We start from the raw sequence: 25,611 nt of genomic DNA, 5'->3' as shown, positions 1-25,611 counted from the left end.
CTGTGAGGGACACTGTTTTACTTGCTGGCGGATCTATTTTGTTCCAAATCACTTCCCAGAGGGCTGAACAGCGACATCTACTGGTTCAGTTGGAAACAAGCAAGTTCAAAAGTGGTTGAAATACCAGTAATTAGTACTTCTTTCAAATCAAATAACAATTGTCCTGAAGGAAGTGGTGACATCAGCAGCATGTTTTATCTCAGGAACAACATACCAGTCTAGGTTTTCATTATGAGGAATACCATGTGACTTTTATTTTTGCAAAGTTTGTATCAAAGACTTTGTAAAAAATCAAATTTCAAAAGAAACAGTACAAAGAACTGTTTTGGGAGTTCCTTATAACTCAAGATTTTTATCTTGGATTGAAGATGTGATTGTGAGAAATAATTAAGTTTCTTTTTGTTAGTAAACTCTAGAATCAAATCTTACAATGGATTGTGATACGTGTGTATTACAATCAAGATTGAATTATTTGTTACATGCCCCCCAATTCTAGGCCATTCGGCACAGTCTCCCAGCTCTCAATGCAATAAAGCATCCATGTTCATTTATACTCAATGCTTTATTTCTTTCTGTGGCAAAAGTCTAAAGATCACTGAACATATAGTGAATGGCAATGCTTTTCTGGGCAATTTAAATAATTAAAAATTATTATATTATGACAAACTAAAAAGTACTTGTCACCTTCACAGTCTATACAATTTGTTTTCATAATTCAGACCTTTGCAAAACTGTCTGAGAACCAATACACCAGTTGTTTGGATTTCAACCTATTATAAACCCCAGGGAGGGGTGAAATGTCTCAGAGTGTAGCATGAGGAAGCTGCTAACTGAATAACTAAGCACTGACACATTGAGATCATTGAAGAAAAATGCTAACCATTTCACCAGGTATTTACTACAGTATCATGCATGATGCTGGAAACATGCTTTTTGTTTTCAAACAGGAAGCAAGATCCTGAGATGATTCAAGTTGACTTATTCAGGTCTGTTGAGATCTCTACCAAATTGCTTTTCAGATCCCTGGTGGCTTGAGAACAGCATGGCATTAAACCACACTGCCCTGCCCCAGGATGAGCACCTGCCACACTACCTTCGGGATGAGGATCCCTTTGCTTCCAAACTTTCCTGGGAAGCGGATTTAGTGGCTGGCTTTTACCTGACAATAATTGGTAAGCATTCTTAATTCTTCTATGCAAAGACTGTTTTTAAAAGTTCACAGGCTGATATGTGGATTTTGCAAAAATGATTTCAACACTTATCTGGGTATTTTAGTGGAGTTAAAGAATGGGAAGGTGGGGTGGCATTGTGGCATGCAATAAATGTTTCATAGAAATGACTATTACTGATATTATTAGGGATAAATGTTTCAGTGATAATCCAAAGAATTTTATAGAAAAATTGTTTATCTTGAGACAGTATTTCATTTTGGTTTCTTTGCTAGTAAGTTTATCTTCTGAATAATAAAAAGAGATGATATTCTATTATTTAAAGATTTTCTTTAACTTTTTAATAGATAATTTTGATATAATTAGAAAATTTTAGACTAAGAATGAACCTTAGAAATCATCTAGTTCAGCTTCCTCTTCTTACAATCGAGGAAAATTTGGATCAGGGAAATATAGTGACAATAGATATATTGCATTTACTTCATCTAAATGTAAAGTCCCATCACATCACTATGATGAGCATTGAGAAAATGTGCTGGTGATAAATGGGAAGTCAGCTTTGATCAAAAACTTTGTGTGCACAATCCATACAGGGGTACATCTGCTTCTATACTATCCAAAGCAGTGGCCATATATGGCTCCTGAGCACATGAACTGTTGACTTCCAAATGAGTCATGCTGTAGTATAGACACATACTGCATACTGAAGTCTTAGTACCAGAAAGAATCGTGTAAAAATATGTCATTGACAATTTTGAAAAATTTAATGCATAATGAAACCACAGTATCTTGGATAGATCAGAGTAACTTAAATATTAAGGTATTAAATTCAATTTATCTCTATATTTTTTATTTTGCTTAAAGTAAAAATTTAGAATACATATGTGTCTCACATTTCTGGTTTACATTATATTTCTATTGGACTGCACTAATGTAGACAATTAGGATTTAATCACAATACTATTCTTAAATTTAAAATCTCATTCTTAAATTTGGGTGACCAGTGTGCAGGTGGGTTACGTCTCTAGGTTTATCTGCCTTTAATCTTTTCAAATGTTGGGTCAAGCCTGCTTACTCTCCTCTCTCTTCTACTTTGTTTCTTTCTCTCTCCCTTCCCCTGTTCCTCCCTTCCTTGTTCCCTCCCTCCTTTTCTTTTTCTCTTCCTTTTCTTCTCTCATCTATTTATTCCTGGCAAAGAATTTCATTTAATTCCTAAAATTAGAAAACTCATTAGAAATTTCTCAAGATCCCTCTATGGTCAGTGCTTGAGGCAAAAGGAATCTATGAGATTGGATCAGAAATTATACATCAAAGTGATTCCCTGGGTTCTTGTTTTCATTGCTTGTTAGTCTTTTACTCAAATTCTATTTCTTCCAAGTGCAATCCCATGTCCTTTCAAACACAAATATAGACTGAGCACCCACACTTTGCTACTCTGAAGTTGATGGGTAGAGATCAGTGAATAAAATTCTGAACACTCTGCTGCGACAAAGATTATTTTGTAGTAAAATTCACATCACATTTCTATTAAATGTACATTTTCAATGACTACAAAAGGCAGACAAGTAAGTGTCCCGGAAATTGCATTCAATTTATTCCAATTGATTGCAAGGAATGAATGAAAAGGTGCAATCTCTGTGGACAATACATTATAGGGAGGAATATTAGTCTATTCTACTCTTAGAATGAAGGATTGCAGGGAGAGAGGCAACCAGGGTGAGTACCAGAGAAAATGAGGAGAGTGTTCCACTTGCTGCATGTGAGGTTAGAAAGGAGGTCAGGACCATATCAAACAAGGAAAGTTGGGATGGAGCTAGAAAATCAGGTCCAAAAAGAGTTCCCAGCGAAAGGGGTGCAGACAAATGTGTCACACAAGAGTCACTGAGGTGAGGCAAGGGCAATCTGGAGGAGTTTGGATTCATTCTAGACCCAGGTCTTGGGCTCGGCCCATGTTGTCACCTTCTCTTAGGATAGGTTATGTGGATTGTCCAGATTTCTCTCAAAGAGCCAGGGTGAAATGTATAAGATTCTTAGTGATCTTTGTTCAATACTAGGAGTCTTAGGGGAGCCGATGAAACAAAATATAAATTTGAGTTTGGAATGCAGGAGAAATAAAGACCCATTTTCCACTCTCCACTTTTTATGTAATTGCCTGGTTTATTAACTGGCTATCTAAGAAATTTTTAAAAATTCATAAAATAATCAAGGATTTTGATAGTTTTAAAATGTCTACTCCATGGTTCTTCAAAAACTTGTTTTCCTTTGATTAGTATTAAAAATACATTTGCTTTTTCTTAACACTCATCTGCAGATAAGATTGCCTGTGGAAATAATTACATGTATCTAAGAGAGAATTGATTATTTCTGGTCATGCTTTGGGCACTGGGTAAAACCCTATGAAATAGGGTTGGTAAAGAAAATTCAAGAAAAGAAAAATATTCTCCAACAAGGTCTAGATGACAAAGGGTGTTCCAATGAGCCTTGCATATGGAATGCACATACACACTTAAGATTTTAAATCTCATTTTCGATACAACAGATCTGGAATTAGCTTGATAATTTTTCAGGCTGTATTTTTACACTTTGCTTTCCCAGTGTTCCTTGCTAACTGGTTTCCTTTAATGAGACATAAGGATCATTTTAGTTGGTTTGCTCTAGGTCTCCATCATCTCTTCTATTTTTCTCCTCTTCTGCTATAAGAGAGCTTAAGAGGTCTCAATAAATCATGAAGCAGCACTGACTCCAGAGAGTCAGAAATCTAAGAGCAGAATGCAGTCAGTTCCTGGTGGTTTCATACCATCAGCAGAGACACACATTTATTTCCTTGCCCCCACAAATGAATTGTGGTGGAGAAATTAAAATAGAAATTAAAATAGAAAAATCTGGGTTTCTCCTGTTAATACTCTCCTTATTCCTTACTACTAAAGGCAGCTGTACCAGATTCTCATTTATACACAGCTACACTATGAAGCAAGAATTCCTGAGGAAATCTACTCTACATGTTAAGCTATGGAAGTAGGTGTATTCTTTTCTTAAAGTCAGTAGGGATTGGGTCTTTTTGGATTTAAACTGGGTTTGTAAGAACTTTTTTGAACAGTTTTTCATTGTAATGTGAAAGTCAATTAGTCATTAATAAAAGGATATAAAAAGTGGGTACACATTTCTGCCATTGTCGCTAGGTTTGGTGGGTTGAGGGTCACTGTCTCTCCCCTTGGTGGGAGGGGAGTGCCCATGTTATCATTCGTCACCCACTGACCCTTGATACCTAGTCCAGGAGCAGCGGAAGGCTGTCCTGTCTGCCAGACACTCAGCGTCCTAGTCTCCTCAGGAGTCCGTCCTGGGATCTTTCTCCCGAAAATGACCCTTTGCTTACAGGGGGTCATGCTAGACTTCTCTAGTCCCTGCCTCTCCTGCATGCTGGCGCTCCCTCAGGAGCCTGCAGTGACACTGAAGTCATCTCCAATGGTTGACTTCATCTTCAGAATTTACCAAAGGCCAAGGGGTTGATCCCACTTGCTAGAGGGCGAGGCTTTATAAGGCCAATAATCTGTAAAATGGCTGAGGAAAATGCTCCACCCTGGGGGCCAGTACAAGAACTGACCATTGGGATTCCCACACCCTCCTGAGCCTACCTGGGAGTTAGCGGTTCCTTGTTCTGGGTAAGTTCAGTCTTATAATCCCTGCCTCCTTTCCCTTAGGAGGCAACCCATCCCATGCCTGTTTACTCACAACTCATGCTTTTTAATTTCATCTTCTTAATTTAGATTTTTTGTTTAGAGTCCTCTCATTACCCTCTAAATCTGTGGTGTCCATTTTTGAAATTGAGAAGTGTTTCATATCCAAATGAACTCTAAATATTAGTTTTAATGATGGGATTTTTTTATTTTTCTTTGTAGGGATTCTGTCCACATTTGGAAATGGGTATGTCCTTTATATGTCTTCTAGACGAAAGAAGAAGCTGAGACCTGCTGAAATAATGACCATCAACCTAGCCGTCTGTGACCTGGGGATTTCAGGTAACACCATCATGTTGTTTCCTCGTTGTGGGTTTAAACTAGTCCCCATTCTGAACACTTATTGACGGCGAGATCACTCTTCACCAGGACCTACTTCTGCTTTCCATTTGCAAATCAGAGTCACAGAACTTGTGATTGTCAATGGTATGTTATCTGGCTAGGGAAATCATTTATTGGGTATTTTCTATGTGCCAGGTATTTTAGATGCTGAGGGTTCAATTTGCAATAGTACACTCTACCTTAGTCTCGAGGTGTACTGGGTTTATTCAGAATTCAGAAACTGATGGGCAGACTTCGGGTCACTGTTTGGGGCCCATTACACTCCTCTCACCCTTATCCAAACTTATGGAAGTTTGGATAAAATGAACACTGAAGGGGAGGGATCTTGAAGGGTAATGAGAGGTGATTATAGAAAGAGCTGCCCTGCTGATGGTATATTTAATTGTGACTTCGGTTCTGATTGCAAGTACAGGAAGCTTCTGGTTCCATGATTCTCAATGTTGGCTGCACAAAAACATCACTTAGGGGAACTTAAAAAAAACAAAAAACAAAAAACAAAACAAAACTCATGGATAGATTCCATAACAGAAATTATAATTTAAGTGATTGAAAATATTTCCTTGGCATTTGGATGTTTAAAATTAGAATCTCCAGGGAAGTTAACACATGGACAAAATTGAGAACCATGTTTTCTATCCTATTTTTTTTATTCTTTGATATTCCCCAAAAGGAGGAGTTGGAATAAAATTTTTCTTTAACCATAAGGGTTTTAAAAATATGAATGACTTTGGATAAGTCACATCTTGTTGCTTACTTCTATAAAATTCTATTTGTACAATAATATTTCCTTGAATCCCAATATCTGCTATTGAGTTTTGTGTCTTAGCTTGTTAGAGTTGGGGGAATAGCATTTGAACCCCACTCCTTTGGTTCCTTCTTCTCTAGAAACCTTTTAGCAGTTTTTCATCATCAGTTTCCTTTTAAAATGTTTTCTGATAATGTTTCTTTCTTCAAAAGTGTTTTTTTTTCCTTTTCTGCTGCTACCAGTTTCTAAAAGCAAGACTCAATAATAAGCCTTTACCTGTTGAATCACAATCACATAACAGTAGATATGTTCATTTCTTATTGGGAGTTTTTTGGTTTTGGTTATTTGGGAAGGTTTTACACATTAAGGACAGGCTGGAGTAACATGAGCTCTCATAGTGAATGAACTTATACATTAAGAGTACATGATGTGCCGGGTCCCTCCTTTCTGTGAAAATAGGATGAACCGCCCCCTGGGAATTTTCGAGGCTGCACAATGGCTGCCATTTTGACTCTTGCCACACGATGGCGGTGCCACAACAGGAATGGTAGCTTCCCAGCCAGCTCAGCCAGCTGGTCTCAGAAGGTTTTCTCCCTGGTACTGAACACAAAATGCCTGAATGAAATCTGTCATTTCAACTACATCCTTCACCAGTGAATAAAACCAGACTCATGCTTAAGGCTGAATTAGACTAGGTTTGAATAAAAATGACCTTAATTGGTCTGATACACCAAAAATGCTTCCAGCCAAGCAAGTCTGCTCTAAAATTGCACAAATCACTCCATTACTCTTCATGTCTTTGGAGTGATTCATCAGAAAGCACTTTCTCTCATGTGACAGCTTTCCCTGATTAACCTAGATTATTCTGAACATTTATAGTATGTTTGCTTTTTCAATAAATCTTAATTTTTTTGTCTGTTTTTTTTTTCCTGCTGTATTCCATTATAAGCACCTTGCAGAGGCATAGCCTAAAGACCAGATGTATTGCATCTATGCAACTAACATGTGTTGTCTAAGTTCCAATGTCTTTCAGTTGTGAATATATATTAAATTAACCTGGGGAGTTAAAAGTATGGTGATGTCTGGGATCACTCCAGATAAAATCAGAACATCTAGGACATTGACATTTGAAGCAAAAGAAAACACCTTCTCCAGTGCTTCCAACATCAGTCAGTTTGGGATGTATCCTAGAGGAGAGATCAACATTCTAGATAACCTATCTGAAGCTCATCAAAAACTCCATTCCAGAAAGAAGCTTGAGACTTGGACTAATAGGGGTCCGTAGGTACAACAGATGCTAATTACACTTCACTGGATCTTTTTCACTTTTCTTTTGCTGCCTCTGGCACCCACCCAGCTGGCTCCCCTCCCCCAAGTCTTTGAGTTTGTTTTCTCTTCTGCCTGAAATCTTCTCCCTCTACATATCTGTTCAAATTCTCTCCCATTGATTTAGGCATCTTTCTGTCTCTCTCCTTATTCCATTTATCTTCACATCACTAATCACCACTTATCATTCCATCATACCAAATCACGTAAAACAAATTTGGTTTTTTGTTTGCTCTCCCCATTAGAAAATCAATTTGTCAGTCATGATCTCCACCTGGCCCTCTAGCATCTTGCTTTGTGCTTGTTACATAGTAGGTGCTGTGTGATTATTTGTTGAAGAAAAGAATAGCTCTTTTACACTGTAATTCTTCACTGGCCATGGGGTTAGATTAACTAGGATTAAAAGGCTTTTGTGGAAGGATGCCCAGTCCAGTAGTGGGATGGTGGCGCTGTCTAGACACCTAGAGAAGACCTGTCTAGTTTACAGAAGGCTGAGTAAACACTTGACAATTGACTGAACTAACAGGAACTCTGGCATACCTTTCTACACTAAGATGGGGGCTTGGAGGGTGGTTTATGTGCTAGCACCTGCAGGCTGTGCATATCACTCAGTTTTCTTTTCATATGTAGATCAGATACAGAATGTGAAGAGCTTCCCTGGCAGAGTCTTTTGGAGGAGGCTAAAGATTAAATACTATGACTGAATAAAGTATGTTCTATTCTTTGATAATAAGCACAAGGAAATAATATAAACAAAAAAAAGGACATTAAAAGGACAAGTTCATTTAAAAAAATTATTTACACTGTTCTTACAATGTGCATGGAATTCATACTTTCTGTTTCTGGTGTACTTTATAATCTATTCTTCAGCATCAATTTAACCTTCCCTTCTGAAGTTACAGCCTCAGAACCCATCCTTTCTCTGAACAGGGTTTTGTCTGGTAGGAAACCTCTTGCTTTCCCTTCTCTTAAGGGCTTAGCTTGCCTCTGGGTGTTAGGAACCAACTTCCCTTTTTCAAGTCCAACACACTCATGATGCCCTTTAGGTGGAAGAGATGGAGGTGGATGAAAATCACTATTTTGCTTCCTTTTTTTAAAAAAAACATATTTTTTCTTCATTCTCCCTTTCTTCATCTCTTCCTTCCTCCATTGGTAGACAACTTTGTGTACACAAAGTTTTTTATTTAAAAAATATGGCATTTGGGGGTGGGGTTATGGCTCAGTAGCAGAGTGCTTGCCTAGCATATGCGAGGCACTGGGTTCGATTCTCAGCACTGCATATAAATGGATAAAACAAAGGTCCATCAACAACTAAAAAAAACTTTTAAAAATATTTTAAAACATGGCATTTGTCCCAAGAATGTAAATTATATATCTATTAATAGACTGCATTAACAGATTAAATGAGAACAAAAAACTTATGGTCACTTCAGAAAATGTAGAAAGATCATTTAATAAAAACATAACATCTATTTCTGGTTAAAAAAAATTCTTAACAAACCAGAATGAGAACAGAGATCCTTGGCTGGTACAAGCTAGGACAAATGTCACACTCAATGATTTAACATTAGAAAGATTTCTTTCAAAATTCATCACAATACATGGACACCTACTATCATTACTTCTATTCAACATTGTACCAGAAATCCTTGACATTGTAATAAACTAAGCAAAAAGAAATAAATGAGTTAAAAATCATCATTATTAGAAAATCATGAGTCTATATAATATCCTATCATCAGTTCTTTAAATAACAGATGGAATCAGCTATTCTGATTGGATGTCTATATGGCATACACTTAAGTTAAAGATTCCTTGCATCAAATTATTCCTTAGTCCAGACCTGATGCATTATTTTAAGGAATTCTTCCTGGTTAAATGACAGCATAATTTGTAATTTGTGGAGTAGTATTTCCTAGGGAATAATTAATATAAAATAAATATGTTTCTGAGTGAACACATTTGGAATGCTATGGCACACAATGTTAGTTACTTTTCAGATTTTTGCAAATTTAAAAATTTCTCAAAGCCTTGAATTTTGGAAGTTGAATGAGCCTTGAATTTTGACTGCCAAGAAGTATGTATAATAGGTAGCCTGGTCCAGTATTACTTGATTATGTAAGTATGTCAGTATTGGGTTTGGATCCCACCTCATGGGCTCACTGTTTTGTTGAACCTCCATCTCTACAGAGTTGGCTGTGGCTGAATGAGTGGCAAAGTGTATTGTATAAAACCTTGTTCCTATGACTGCATCTTGATCACTCCAGCTTGGATGTCTAACTTTGGAGGGAAGAAAAGTAATGAAGTCTCGAGGGGAAATCAGTATAGCAAATTTGTCCTCGAAGAGAACATTTTCTTTTGTATATTTCACTGTGAATCTATGGCCCTTTCCCCTTGATTTTCAAATTTCTGAGCCAATTCAGCAAAATATTAAAAATGACCAGATGGCTGGGACGGCCCACTGACATCACATCTCTGTATTTCCTAAAGCTGAGTATCTTTGAGACAGTTCTTTGTAGTCAGAATTACTTTAGAAAATTCCTTCTGTATTCTTTCACTATGTTTGGCTATTGGGATATTGGAAAACCTCTCTGGGCAGCCAGCATTTTATTAATCTAGAAGTTCTGCATAATGAAGCATGTGTGTGGCACGAGTGTGTGTTTACATATGCACCTGTGCTTCAGTGAAGTGGAGCTATGCGATTTGAGGAGGTAGGAAAATAACTACAAGGAACTTCCCTTGACAGCCTGCTTGGTGCTTCAGTTGTAGGCAAGCCATTCACCATCATCTCTTGCTTCTGTCACCGCTGGGTGTTCGGCTGGATTGGCTGCCGTTGGTATGGATGGGCTGGATTTTTCTTTGGCTGTGGGAGCCTCATTACCATGACAGCTGTTAGCCTGGATCGTTACCTGAAAATCTGCTACTTATCTTATGGTAAGTTGGAAGGTTTCTCCTTCCCTGCGAGTCAAAGTTAGCTGCATTGAATGTCATAGCTGTACATATTTTATACAATTAATAAATAAAGATTACTAATAACCTCAGAGACCAAGAGTATTTCTATTTATAGCCTATCTCATTCTAACACATGTTTAAAGATTTGACCTGTGCCAACATGGGTTTCTTTTATTTTTTTTTACTTTTTATTTTTTTTATGGGTTTCTTTTAATACTACTTTATAATAATGTCTGGTGTTTGGTTGCAGTGCTTTTAAAAATGATCACTTTCTTGTATAGTCTGTAAGCTTCTACCATATTTTGTTGTGCAAATAAGCAAACAAAAATGCCTGAGGTCTGCAAGGTTAGCTGATTCCCTACATAGGAACTGTAATGATAAGAAGAGCTGTTCCTATTTTTGCTTTAGGTTCCAGTCTGCCTGTGATTTTGGAGATAAGGAATTCCAAAATTCACCTTCAGGTCTAGAGAGACATGCTGCTATTGCTGTATGAAAGGACACACATACAGAAATACAGATATACCACTTAACCGTTTTTTTTTAATTGGGGGGAGGTATTGGTAGCTAGAAAAATGACAGCTTAAGAGAATTAGTGAGTGGAGAGACAGCAGTGAATAAGTTTGCAGAGCCTAAGGGTTCCCCTGCCTTAAAGATTAAAGACCATTTACTGTTTGAAAATAATTTGTAGCATTTTTGCTTCTTGTGGTTCTGGGAATTTATTGAACCTGAAAAAGAAGCTTTGGGCATTTATGTTAATACTGAGAACCAGGTGTAACTAGGGAGTAATTCTGATGCTCTCTGTATAAAGCTATTTTGCTGTCAACCTGTTAGAGTGGTTGTGACATGGGGACAGAGTATGGCCAGGAGAATGAGGTGGAGAAGATCAAGTAGACCTGAAAATCTCATTAGGGCAGAATTTCCCTTCGTATTTTAGCAATTTACAGCCCCTAGACACCAGAAAGACCATGCATGGGGACAGGGGGTGTGAACCACCACCTTCATGATAAAGTACTTACTTCTTTTTTTTTTTTTTTAATTGCGTCTCCTTTTCTGAACATTTACAACATCCAACAGAAGCAGCTTGAATCAAAATTTATGATAAGATAAAAAAATACCATTATACATATTCTGGATGACATCAGAGTCTAATTCTTTCCACAAGCTTATTTTTATTATTTTTTGTTATGCCAAGCAGATTTTAAGTTTAACTATAAACTTTATAGACAAGGAGGCAGAAACTTGAACTTCCTGGGAGTACTTGAGGAATACTAAACCTTGATGTCTCTGTTTTTAAGAATTTTCTTGAGTTTAAGCTTTTTGTCTACTAAGGGGATGCCGCTGCCCACCGCCAGGATCACGGCAGTATGGGAACTGTGTCTATTTTCCAGCTTCTTTAAGGTTTAACCCCAGTCATATGGTTTCATCATTTAATCTGATGCACTATTAAACCCTCCACACAGTGTCCTAGAATGTTGGAATTAGAAGGTCGCTTGGGGACATGTAGACCTTTCTCCCATGAAATGTGGTAGACTGCTTTAAGGCATCCCTGAGAGATGACCACTTGGCCTCTTCTTGAATAATTCCAGTGACCAGTGACGGGGAGCTTACTACTGCACAAGGCAGCCCATTCTCTGATTGGTCTGCTCTCATTGTTACAATGTTATTCCTTATATTGAGACAAAACTGCCTCCCAGTAACCTCCACCCATTGGTCCTAGTTCTGACTTCTGGAGCAACACAGAACCAATCTACTAATCTACTCCCTCCTGTACTTGACAGCCTTTCACCATATTCGAATGTAAGTATGAAACACCTCACTTAAGTAACCCTAATCATGAATGCTTATCCGTATGCCTCTGCACATTCCCATGAATATATGTGGTTCTCCCTGCCAATGTTTTTATCTGTTATAAGGGATAATCAAGTGCTGACATATTTTGTGGCTACGTGATTGCTACCCTTATCTGGTTGGGCTTGAGAAATTTGTACTTCATGATACAAAAATGCCATGCATTTGAAAAAAAAAGGAGACAATAGATCACAGAAACATTGTTGTATTTATTATTAGTGCTAAACAAGACACATTTACAGAGGAGTAAAAATTTGTGCTAATGTAGTGCTTCATAGTTTGCAAAGCAAGCTCCTTACATTATTTTATTTAACCTTTATTGAAACATGTAAACAATGTAGTCTTATTTCCTTTATTTTACTGTCAGGAACACTGGATATCTGGAAAGGTTACATGAGCATTCAAACACTAGAAACAACCTTGTCATTCTCACACTACCCTAAGCAGAGGCAGATCCCGAGTTTATGTTAAAGAAAGAATTTAGCTTTTATTGAATACACTTTGATATTTCTTCTTCACTACTACAAAACCAAAGCAGTAAGGAGCCACTTCCCAGGCCCTCTTCCTCCAAGGTGATGAGTGGGATATGAAGGTCATTTTCTGTGGCGGCTGCAGCATGAAGTCAGGCTGGCTTGTCTTTGCTGGTTGTGTTGAACTTCAGGAAATGATCATTAGTGCATTAGTGTTTTACAGCCTTTTTTAGATGACTGTACTATTTCTCTTGCCATTTTCTTTTAGTTAAGAAGCCAGTACCGAAAAACAGCTCTTTTTTTATTATTATGAAAATATTTTCACATAGTTACTTTTGCAGAACACAATGCAACCTGCTTAGATTCTCTACCTCTCCCACAGTGGCTGTGTGAATACGACCATTGTGGGAAGAGTTTGAAGATTCAGTCCAGGGGGTACAAATCTGATCCACGAATTACCATGCACAGTCATCCACTTTAGCCTTACACCGCAGTGTCATAAGCATGATGCACCAATCCCCACTCAAGGAGTTCTTAGGAAGGCAAAGGAGATTAGAGACACAAAAACTTTCAAGAGGAAAGGTATTTTAAAGACCACAAGCGATGCTTTGTGATTGCACACCTCCCCTGAAGGATTCTCCCTTGGATCCTTGGATGACCCACTAACACGGCCGTGGAGATGAGAACTGTTCTCACAAGGTCCTCCATTGTCAGTATCCTCTGGTCTTTTTACTCACCCCATTTCCAAGCCTTTGCCACTTCTCCCTCCCAAAGCTCCCAGGTGCCTAGAGAAAGTCTTCCCTGTGAATTCTCTTCAAAGTGTCACTCTCCTGGAGAAAGGCCCAAGCTCTGGAACTTTCCCTGCTTCACTCCACTCTCCCTCAGGCTTCAGTTATCTGCCCACGTCTCCCAGAATTCAATGGAATAAATCTTTGGAGGTGGAATTTGACATATCGAGGGGAGGTATCTGGGTGCAGGGCAGATTCCATGTGGGTAATGCTCTTCTTCCGCCTCCAGGGGTTTGGCTGAAGAGAAAGCACGCCTTCATCTGCCTGGCAGTCATCTGGGCCTATGCTTCCTTCTGGACCACCATGCCCCTGGTGGGCCTGGGGGACTACGCACCTGAGCCCTTCGGAACCTCGTGCACCCTGGACTGGTGGCTGGCGCAGGCCTCAGTTGGGGGCCAGGTTTTCATCCTGAACATCCTCTTCTTCTGCCTGTTGCTCCCTACCGCTGTGATCGTGTTCTCCTATGTGAAGATCATTGCCAAGGTGAAGTCCTCTTCCAAGGAGGTGGCTCATTTTGACAGTCGGATCCACAGCAGCCACGTTCTGGAAATGAAGCTCACCAAGGTAATTGCAGACACAATTTAAAGAGGTGCTTTCTGATCAATTAAACCTTCAAAGGACCCAGAGGATTGGGAATGTTGGGACTGGGAAAACCTAGAATTCCCACTGCTTATGTGCTTCTGAATGTTATCATTGCTTATCTAAACCACTGGGTATTCTTGAGGGGTGGATAGCTTGTTCAGCCAATACTTCTAAAGCTCACTACATATATGAGGTATTGACTGGTACATATGATTTAATTTGATTTCTTGTTGTTATTCTACTTGACTTGAACTGTGTTTATCAAATGATTAGGCTTACCCTAGACCTGATAACTAAATGGATGTTAAATGAAAAGTGTAGACGTATATATTCACACATGTATATTTGTACATGATTTTTTTCTATATATAGTTTATTCTTCTAACACATACTACATAATAGTATATGTAACATGTCTGTGCTTTGTTGGTATATAAAATATATTTTAATATCCTAAATATAAAATGTTTCTAATTAATCTTTTTGGAAAAATTTACATCAAAATTCGGCCATATTGAAAAATAAAACTTTCTGTTGTGACTTTTGTCCTAAATTCATACCATTTTCAATTACTACTCGATTTTGACCTCAATTTCTCCTAGTAGGTAATATAAGAAGAAACAACTTCATGCTGGGTCTTTTCATAGTCTCTGAAGTCTTTCCTCCATTCAACTACTGCTCAGGATTAACAATTTGCTTGTTCACGTGGTGCTTCTGATCTTCAGAACAGCTTGGTCTAAAAGCTTATTACTTAAAGGCTATCTTCCTGGATTCAGGGATCAAAATCATTTAGTTCTCTGTGTACTCTAATTATTTCTAGCTGAGTTATTATCTGGGACTGCTTTCTGCTGGTCTGATCTTGTCAAGCTAAAAATTGGCATTCATCTAGAAACCTTTCTCTACTTTGTAGCTTGCTTCTAATTAATGCTTAAAGAATGCTAATTTCACTAAACTTGTAGCAGTCTGAAATTTCACAGACTATAAACAGAAGTATTTTACACATGTGAGTGCACACACACACACACACACACACACATACTCACACAGAGGGATCTCCCTGGTTTTCCCACAGCAATCTACGAGCTCCAGGGAGATTTTTTAAAATGCCATGGTGCCAATGTTTTGGAGCTCCTGGTCTGGTTGTTGTCACTTATTAACTTGGTGCTTAACTCTGTAAGGTGGGTTCAGGACACCATCTCAAGGTCAGTTACCAGCTTCTCTCATGTTCTCCTTTGCCTCTGAGCTGTAGGCTCTTTTTCTGTCAGAGTGGAAAACTGGCTCTTACAGGCACATCCTCTAAATTGTTCATGAGTAATGCCTGGAGTCTTTTAGAATTTTGGCTTCACAAAAGTCATTCCCCCCACCCCCCATGCTCAAAACCCTTTACTCTCAACTATTTTCTCTCCATAAATTTCAAATTTCTGTTCTGAAACTGAGAAGTTGAGAAATGAATGTCTTATTTCTTTGGTTATTTCTGCTTGTAAAAATACTCACACAATGCAGTGAACACTCTTGCTGCCGATTTAATGAGGAGAATAGTGGAGTGACAGAAAGGCAATACGAGAAGTATAGATCGATTTTCCCCAATATCATTATGCCATGTATGTTTCTACTTCATGTTAATTCATTTAACATATGTTGGTCACCTATGACATCAGATCATTTGTATACAGAATTTGTAAGTACCTGGTCTTCTCTTGGTATCTCTTATTTCTACCAGAAACTCCCCCCCACTATGGGCCATAAGAGCCCTTCCTTTAGCCACACTTGTCAAACCAAATCATGTGTCTGTCACTCTTTTGCACAAGACAGGATGTGGGGTGAAGGCAGGTGCTGCATATTTTATTTGCTTCTGTACCTTACAGCCTGCCACCTGCTAGACATTTAATCCAGATTGCTTGAATGAATACCTAAGTGAATAAACCAAGTTTATTTAATCACCTTGATCACTGCTAAGAGGTCCCTTGACCCCTGGCTGGAGTGCCTCTGTTCCTTTTATACCTTATGGGACATTTTGTTTTTTTCTGTGTTCTTTCCCATTGATTGTGAAGCCTTTTTAAAGCTCTTAAACTATTAAGCTCCACTCCTTTATTGCTCATCGAATTTTATCTATCAACCAGGGTTCAGGTTCAGGGGACTCCCTGGTGTGGATTCTCAGGGAAGTTTGTGGGAAAGCTGAACTGTATTGCTCTTTTTTTTTTTAAAACCAATTAATTAATTCCTTTCCTTTGTTCTTCTTTATTGCTCTTAAATATCATTTCCCAGAGGCACATTTCCAAAATTGAATTCAAGACTTCCTACTATGATGTTTCATTATGACCTCTCTATTTCCTTCTTGGAACATGTCAATTTTCAAACTAATTTAAAATCACATACTTATTTTTGTGCTTATATATTCAATGTTCATCTTTACCACTAGTCAATAAGGCCTGCTGGAGAAACCATGTCCTTTTGATCACTTTGTGTTCTGAGGACACAATGTCTCAAACATGGCAAGTATTTACTATATATTTGTTAAAGGGGGATTAGATCAGAGTCACTTAATAATGAAAAGAATTTCAAACTAGCAGTCAATTCCAGCTTGACCACTAGCTGCCTGAAAGGTCTTATATAATTGACATTTGTTATTTATTTTGGTTCCCAGTAGATGAACCCCTTCTGTGTCTGAGGAATTGCCAACCTTTTGTGTCTTGCTGAGGATAAGGGGAGGAGCTATGTAACTCTTAAATAATACTGAAAAAGTCAATCATTTGCTTCATAGGCTGCCCCTTTGATTGGAGCACAGCTAAGGACTCTGGCACCAGAGATCAGCCTGTCTGGAGCCTGGTGACAGAGAATCAAGTGCAGGGAGCATTCTCCTGAGCTCAGAGATACAGCAGCAGTAGTATCTGTGTCAAAACCAGTTCACACATAGGGTTTTAATTATCATTTCTGTTTGCTGGATATCCATTAACCTTTTCAGTGATGCTCTCTGCATTAACCAATATCCTTTAAAGAAATCCCCTTTCTGTCTCACTCAGCCAAAATAAATTTCTGTTTTTCTTGCAACTCAGAATATTGACAGATTCACCTTGGGAAAAGTAGTAAATCTTTCTGGGTCTTAGTTTTCTCATATATGAAAGAGGATGGGGGAGAGAATTTAAATGATAGCTTGATTATTTCAAAACTCTGAGGTTTTGTGAAAATAGATACATTGGTTCAATTACTTAAAGGTATGGGTGATGGCTTTTATTACTAAAACCAGTGTTTTCTCAACCTGAAAATCTATTCCTCCCAAGAAATATAATCCCACTTCAAGGTCTTGGATCACCCATAATGAACAGGGAAGGATCCCTGTTTTGTTGAACCAGACATTTATAAATTACTTTCTCTTTCTTTTCTTTTCTTCCTTTCTTTCTTTCTTTTCTTTTTTTTTTTTTTTAAGCCAACCACTGCCTGGTCATGGTATATTGTGTTTAGTTTGAACCAGAACTCCCCACACAGGCACAATGAAAGACGTGACCTGGTTTGCCTCCTTTCTTTTCAATTGCAGCGTTTGCTTGTTTTTAGAGTTGTGTTATTTTAAGATTTGAGAAAATTGCATCTGGAAAGTGTGGAGTTCTTTTTTTTTTTTTTGAAGGATGAATTCATATTTTCTGCTTGGATTGCAACCAGGGTTAACATATGGCAGTGCAACAAAGATCTCAGAAAATTTTTCTTTATCAGTTTGTGGAGGTGGGTCTGGGACAGTTGGCTTTCATTGTTGTTCTATGGATTAAATAGAAGGAAGGGGGAAAAAAGTCAAAGAAAACATGCTAAGATTGTTGCATTTTTAATTTCTTAAAAGGTAATGTGAAAGTCAAGTATCACCACCATGATTTTTATATACATGAGAACATTGAGAGCCCAAGAAAGCATGTGATAGTTGTCAAGTTCTCCTCCTTCTACTCACTATTGATAGATTTACTCAATGACAGGCAGTCCCACATGTGGAAGGTAACAGTCTCAGAACTTAAATTTATTACCCTATTACTACCTTTGAGTATCATTTTCCCACTGCTCAGGAGCAAATCCATGTACTTGCTAGCTGGACCCAAGATAGAAAATCCAAATCTTTTCATCCCTACACTCCTGTCAATCACATGCTTTCCTAAAAGCAGTCACCTCCACCTCTTTCCCCTTCTCTTCAGTGCACAGATGTAGTGATTTCTTTTCTGGTGACCTCATCTTCCCCTAGTCACTGAAATGCCCTTGTTATCACTAGTCTAACTGGTTCTGTAATGTGATTCAATCTTGTTATCAATGGGGAATTTATTACATCACTTTGGCTCTCCTTTCAAGCCTTTATTTTCACATCATTTCCATGTCCTCTTCTATTTCATTATTTAAGGTAACTTACAGCTTTTAACCTTAGCTTAAGTCTTATTCATAACTGTGTGAAACAGCCTGGAGGGAGGACTGGGCTCTCCTTCTGAAATGGATGTTCAAAGAGCCTCAGGGATTTTATCCCACTTACGATGATTAGTGGAGAGACCCAAAGTATCTCAGCCAGTGACTTTTCCACTCTTCCACACTGCCTTACCCACTGAAGGAAGATAGGACCTAAGAAACCTTTGTGCTAGAAAGGTTCGAATGTATTGGACTCAGAGGCAGAGTCATATGTAACTTGAAGAATTTACTTTCAACCATGTTCAATGATTGCTTTAATTGGTCAATTCACTGGAATTGAGTGATTATGTGCCACTTTGCTACTGTGGCACTTAATGCCAGTCTGAACTAGAGCTGGAAAACACTGTCTTAGTCCTGTGCAGCAAGATGTATTTAAAATGAACTGGGCTGCAGATGTGAGATTCTTTTGTATAAGCTAAACACGAATCCTGTGACTTTCCTCCCACAAGAATTGTCTAATTTAGGAATTTGAAGTTCTACTGCTTTGCCAGTGAACCAAAAGGCAGAGATGAAAGTGAAGTAATTAAACAAAGTAAACAACTTAGAAAAGTTGACAGGCACAGATATTTTTGTTTGAACTGGCTTAAAGATATTTGGGTGGTCAGTTTTAGAAAATATAAATGAAGATGTACCTAGAATGGAGGAAAGTGAGGAACAAACTGTTGGAAAGATTAAAACCATTTACAGCCAAGTAGAAAAATCGGGAAAAATGAAGTACAACAGGAGAGTTTTAGAAACTTTTGTGGAGTATATCATAGAATGGTTTTAATATTAAAATGCCTAATAATTGTGGAGTGTATTTTAAAATGAGAGGGTTATAGAAAGTGAATGGGTCTCATATTAACTTTGAAGCTTCAGAAACACAAATAACATTCTTCATTGTCTTTTTAGATTTAGCCTTTTGTCCCCTTTTCATCTTTAAACTTAATTTCTAGTCATTGTTCTTTATTCTAAACCCAGAAAACCCACAATGATTCATTTTCTATGTGCTCTTTATTTATGTGTATGTATAATTCACCTATGTCTATTTAAAAGAGATAATACAATATAAATGCTTGAAATTTTTCCTCCACTGCATACTATTCAAAAAAAGTAGAAATCATGTAAAATGTAGAAGATATTCTGGACTAACTACCAATCTATTTTTTGTGAATGCCTTGGCAGCAACATAGAAATCAGCTTTTGAGACACTGTGAAACATCATATGACTCACCAAAGAAGCAAGGATGGGGCTGTGTTAAGTCCCTAGACAAATGCTAAGGCAAGCTTTATTTATATAGTTAGTGTTTATTTGGAGATTTAGAAAAAGAAGGCCCTTGCTGGGAGCCTTGAGGCATCCATTCCATTTGCAAACAAAAGTCAGACAAACCAAACCAAATGAAAATTTCTCTTGGGAAAGCGTCTCCTAACTGATAGAAAAGTAAACTCAACAGAAGAGGGAGCCATATGTGTGCATTAGATCTGAAGAGTTTATAACCGCTAAACACAGGTGAGAACTTTGGCTCAGGGCACTAAACAAGGCTGCAGGACACACAGGAATGCTGGGCTCACTTGATTTATCTCCTGGGGACTCAGATTCTCTATTTGCAAAGTGGAGCAAAACAGATAGTATTAAGTTTTTTTTTTTTTTTTTTCCCTGCAGTTTATTTCTGGAAATGAGCTTTGAGATTTTGGAGTCCGAGTCTGTGACTTTAGAGCAGATGTGGCATGCGTCATTCTTATATACTCCACCAAGCTGTGTGAGGTGTGAACAGACAGGCTAGTCTGCAGGTCATAGACTGAGGCTTGGACCATTTTCTATGTACAATAGCTTTTAGCTCCCACTAAAGCATAATGAAACAGGCATGCATACGCATGACTTTGTTGTAAGTAAAACATTTCTGATCAACCTTCTAAAACAGGATTCATAAATACTGTGAATTTACTTACTACCGATGAAGCACTTTGTGTTTCGCCTCTTATTACTGATCTTTTACATAACTTTTTCCCCCTTAAATTAAGGGAAGAGAGAAGGAGGAGGGAAGTGAAGCAGCCTCAGATAGGTCCATTCTTACATAATCCCAAGCTTTTAGGGAACTCAGAGATAAAAGGGACATTCACTTCTAAAACCCCCAAGATGATTATGATCAAGCTCCCTGTTCATAGCGTTGTAGCCAAGGGCACGTAGTCCTCTGATTGGTCAGAGTCATCTGATGCCTTTGATGGCAATTCTATAAAACTCCTAGGAGGGGGAGTAATGCTGGGAATGCTAAAGCAGAGGATAACTGGGATAATGAAAATAAGTTCAAATGAAGTGACAAAAGACAGATGTGTATTAGAGGACTGATTTCAAATATAGTTTTATTATTTATCTTACAGAAAGAATATTCTAGTATATAACAGTATAGGAATACTTTGAAGGTAATGCACTCTCTCAATTAGCTCTCTCTCTCTGAAATAGTTCAACTTTAAAATAAAGCCCAAAGCTGGGAATGATGGTGTGTTCCTATGATCCTAGCTTCTTGGGAGGCCAAAGCAGGAGAATTCAAAGTCCAAGGTCAGTCTGAGCAACTTAGGGAGACCCTGTTTCAAAAACAAAACAAAACAAAAAAATAAATTTTGGACTGTATTTTCCAGTGTAGGAAATTTACTCTAAGTTCTTGTTCATACAGTTGGTCAACAGCTGTGCTAACAATGGAGATTCTATGAGGGCAGGATGTATCTGCTTTGTTCCTTGCAATAGACGTTACACAAAACATGCTTAATAATACTTGTTGATTAAATGAATAAACAATGATATTTAGGCTTCTATTTCTCCATGCAACATTTCATTCTATAGGTTAATCTCAAGCAGAGCTCTCATATTTCCTGCTCAAAACCTACTACTGCCTCAAAGCACAAAGTATTCAGTTCAAGTTCAGTAACATATAAAACCCTGAGTGCATATCTTTCTTCCTAGCCTCATCTCCCTTTGCTGTTTTTCCATATCAAAGTGAATTTCTCACTAGCATTTTCTTTCTTTCTTTTTAGTACCAGGAATTGAACCTAAGGGTGCTTTACCACTGAGCTACCCCAGCACTTATTATTTTTTATTTTGAGACAGACCCTCACTAAGTTGCTGAGGCTGGCTTCAAATTTGTAATCCTTCTGCCTCAGCCTCTCAGGTTGCTGGGATTACAGGCATGCATCACCACATCTACAGTTCATTCACAATTTCTGTGCAAACTTCATTCATGTGTTTTTTTTTTTTTCCCAAGATTTTGCTCATGCTGGTCTCACTCTTTTTCTTTTATTTCCACTTGCCAAAGTGCAGGTTATATGTCACATCCTTTGTGAAACTCTTCATAATTTGCCGAATAGGATGCAATTTTGTTCTCCTCTGAACTGGAGCTTAAATCATATTCAGCGTTGTACTGTATTTATCTGTATTCTAGAGAGAGACAACACAGGCATGAAGCCACACCGATATTCCTCATAGCACTTGGTATAGTGTTTTGTCTAAGCATTTGCTAAAAAGTTCTGTTGAACTGAGTGAGCTGCTGACTTATAGCAATCAGGTAGGTCATTGTAGGGTCCTGATTAGGACTACATTATTAAGGGAACTGAACTGCTGGTGGTGAGAAACTGTATCTCTAATATTCTTTGGTCTGAAAGTTAAGAGACCTTTGGATAATTATAATTTTGTGTGAGAGAAAGGTGCTTTCTGGAAAAGTCTCATTTTGTACAACAGTCTCACTTCAGCTGAGGTGCGATGACTGTGTTTTACTTTATACTTAGTGAATTTCCACAATCTGAGCCTCAAACTTGAGCAACACCTGAGCCAAAAGAAATGCCATTTAATAGAAGCCTCTGAAGAAGATGCATATTAGAATTTCAAACCTGGGCAGAGTTTTCAGTTTCCCGAGGCAAATGTGGATGATTTAAAATTTCATCAAGGTGAATGTATTTTCTGTCAAGTTTTTAAGTGAATGTGGGTTGAAAAGTCTGGAAAGCTCAGGAGAACAGATGTCTTTTTTATTATGATTTCTTACTCAAAATGCAGGGGAAACCTGACAGTTATTAAAGGGTTACACTTTGGGTCTGTGGGTACATTAAAATTCTAGAGTGGAGAATGGACAGGAAGTGATAAGTGGATAAAGCTTCTTCTAGCTGAACTTTTGAGAAGTCCATATGAAATAATTCCTAGGAACAAGATAAATGCATTGCAGTAGATACGTTTTCCGGGGTGTGAAGAGGTGACTTGCTCCTCCTCCACACCTCTCATTTTAGGTCCTCATTACTTACGAAGTTTCTCCATTGTCTTCTTCATCGCTTTCTCTCGTCAGGTGGCGATGTTGATTTGTGCTGGTTTCCTGATTGCCTGGATCCCTTATGCAGTGGTCTCTGTGTGGTCAGCATTTGGAAGGCCGGACTCCATTCCCATCCAGCTCTCTGTGGTGCCAACCCTCCTTGCAAAATCTGCAGCGATGTACAATCCAATCATCTACCAGGTCATTGATTACAAATTTGCTTGTTGCCAGACTGGTGGTTTGAAAGCAACGAAGAAGAAGTCTTTGGAAGACTTCAGGTAAAATCCCAGAAGCTAGAAATGAATCATGCACTCTTTGTTTCAAAATCCTATGGGGGTGGCGCTGGGGTTATAGCTCATCGGTGGAGCGCTTGCCTCGCACGTGTGAGGCAATGGGTTCGATCCTCAGCACCACATAAAAATTAATAAAATAAATAAAGATATTGTGTCCATCTTAATAAAAAATCTTTTAAAAAATTCTAAAGGGGCTCAAGCCACTAGGATATGCTATCACCTCAAGGTTAGAGTGTATTGTCCAGGAGTAGGATAAGAAGAATTTTATTTTCTGTCCACCAAAATTCCTAAAACAATATGTAGGTGTGAGATTGTGTGGGTAGATATGAGAAAAGTGATTCTGCTTTTGATTCTGGAACAACCAAGATGCTTCACTGTGTCAACCGGAGCAATCACTATGTGTCAATGGCTCTTAACTTACTTACACGGAACCAAATCCATTCTATTCCGAGAGTACTGTCCCACCTGGTATTGATCCAAAATTTCACTCAACAGATGATTCTTTTGTTTGGGACATCACAACCACTAGCTAAGAGCCTAGGCATTGGGCAGGCACAGGAATGGAAGAAGGGAGATGATGTTTTTGCTCAGTGCCAGATCTTTTGCTTGATGTTCACCAGAGTCCAAGTTATTCTTTATCCTTGTCAGATGAGGAAACTGAGATTCAAGTATGATCAAGGTTAAGCACATTTCAGTTGTTCTCATTAGCCATTTATACAAAATATAGAAATTGCTCTGCTGAGGAAGGCAAGGGCTCATTCCTTGCTCTGGAATTGCAGCTTCCCCTGGAGTAGCAGGCAGGAGATCATGGAGAAGCAACCAGGAGACCATGGCTTCTAGAAGCCCAAGCCTCTTCAGGGAGGCAGTGTGGATGATGTGCTGAGTGGCAGATTTTAGAAGAGTTGGGATGAATGGGGGACTGCTGCAGAGAGGAGCAGAAGGGCAGATTTATTTTTATCTTTATGGTGAATAAAACAAAATCTTGTTTATCTTTGTAGTTATTAAGAAGTTAAACAGGTGAGTACGATGGAGACCCATAGCATGAGATGAAGGGATATGAAGCTGATCCAGAGTGGATAACTTACTGCTAGTGCAATGAAGTAAATTTGAACTGGACTAACTGACATCCTTGTTCTATTTCTGAGCTCTGAAACACATTTGCTGATAAGGAGAAATCTTCTTGGGAAATAAATAATTTTGAATTCAAATGAAAAAGCTAACGTAGAGAATATGAGATGGTGGAAATAAATTTTGAGGGATTTTAACAGTTCATGACAAATTAAACTTATCCCATCCCTATGCACTCCCACTCTCAAATCGAATTCCCTGAGATTTTAGTAGAAGTTGATGAACCAAAAGAATAATATGTGGCGAGACCCCTTTTTGAATATTATTATTCCCATACTGAGGTATTTAGAGGTAGTCTCAGGCAAAGAGTGCATTTTCACTACAGCTCTGTGATCAAAACACTGGGGGAACTTTGAAAAGCTGCTATAGCCTGGACCCTACCTGCAGATTCAGTTTTTCATTGTCTGATTGGGCCTGAGCTTCAGTTGTTTGGTTGATTCTCCCACATATCTCATGCACAGTCATTGTTGAATGTTGGTGAAGCAGATGCTGAGAAAGGAAAAAATTGTCTGTGGTCATAGGTCTTTGACTCCATCTCCACAAAGACTTATGGCCACTTATGGCCAGTGACAGAGGAAAGAGTCATTAGATCCTGGACCAGTCTTAGATGGAAAAGAAAGATCCATAAGACACACTGGGGAAGGACAGTGAAGGATAGACGTATTTTACTTTCCTAATATTTTAGCAAAGATAAAGAACAAGGGAGAACAAAGTCCTGAACTCTGGCATAGTTATTATAATTTAATCTCCTTTGACCACTTTAATTTGCAGTGCTCTGTTTCCAAAGAATGCTCCTTTAATAGGTCAGTCCCAAGGCTCAGAGGAATGGTAGGCAGATGTGCAATGGATTTTGTTCTAGAGAAATTCAGACATGCTGTTAAAAAAGCATCTTGATTTTCGAAAGCTCTGCCCAAGAGATTCCTTGATTTTGAATATTCTAAATTGAAATATTATTTTTCATTCTAATTCAAGTCTTGTGCACAGAGTGTTCAAAGTAGTCAAGGAGACATGAGTGTGTATGTATATATATATATATATGTATATATATATAATATGCATATATATGGATACATTAGTGTACATATTTATGTATATTAATTTGCATTTTCTCCCATGTCTAGGCTGCACACGGTCACCACAGTCAGGAAGTCTTCTGCTGTGCTGGAAATCCATCAAGAGGTATGAAGATGGACACAGCATCACTCATGGACACATGTATTCAGTTACTCACCTCTTCACTGCTGTTAACATCTGATTGCAGCCACAGTTTTCTCTTTATATTATATTTTTATATTTTTTACACTTTTTTTCTGTTTTTTCCTTTAGCCAGGGTTTGCTGGAAAATTCTAGTGGCCAAATGGAAACTAGATTAGAGGATACTACTTGAAGGAATAGTATTAGAGTGAGCATCCCTGGAACTTTCTTTTTAATTGTGCTTTAAAACCTATTGTCATGCCAAACAGTAATAAGCCTGAGATATTAAGAAAAATGTTGAATATTTTATTTTTTAGGGTGTTATTTAATTTTACTGCATCATC

General features: G+C 38.1%; 1 protein-coding gene across 1 annotated transcript; it reads left to right on the top strand.

The window, feature by feature from the left end:
• The first annotated feature begins 1,042 nt into the window (after window positions 1–1,042).
• On the top strand, window positions 1,043–25,258 carry Opn5 (opsin 5). The gene is made up of 6 exons (XM_026394492.2): window positions 1,043–1,172; window positions 5,066–5,185; window positions 10,080–10,250; window positions 13,604–13,938; window positions 22,689–22,930; window positions 25,195–25,258. The coding sequence occupies exons 1-6, from the start codon at window positions 1,043–1,045 to the stop codon at window positions 25,256–25,258; spliced, it is 1,062 nt and encodes a 353-aa protein (XP_026250277.2).
• Window positions 25,259–25,611: the final 353 nt, after the last annotated feature.

The sequence above is a fragment of the Urocitellus parryii genome, chromosome 8 (genome assembly GCF_045843805.1).
Source record: "Urocitellus parryii isolate mUroPar1 chromosome 8, mUroPar1.hap1, whole genome shotgun sequence".
In the NCBI taxonomy this organism is placed as follows: domain Eukaryota; kingdom Metazoa; phylum Chordata; class Mammalia; order Rodentia; family Sciuridae; genus Urocitellus; species Urocitellus parryii.
The sequence above is the reverse complement of the archived record's forward strand: the minus strand, read 5'-3'. Positions and strand labels throughout refer to the sequence as shown.

Coding starts and splice junctions, on each gene's coding strand:
- Opn5 (XM_026394492.2), top strand. CDS start 1,043: ATGGCATTAAACCACACTGCCCTGCCCCAGGATGAGCACCTGCCACAC. Junction 1,173..5,065: donor CTTTTACCTGACAATAATTG/GTAAGCATTCTT, acceptor TTTTCTTTGTAG/GGATTCTGTCCACATTTGGA. Junction 22,931..25,194: donor AAGTCTTTGGAAGACTTCAG/GTAAAATCCCAG, acceptor TCCCATGTCTAG/GCTGCACACGGTCACCACAG.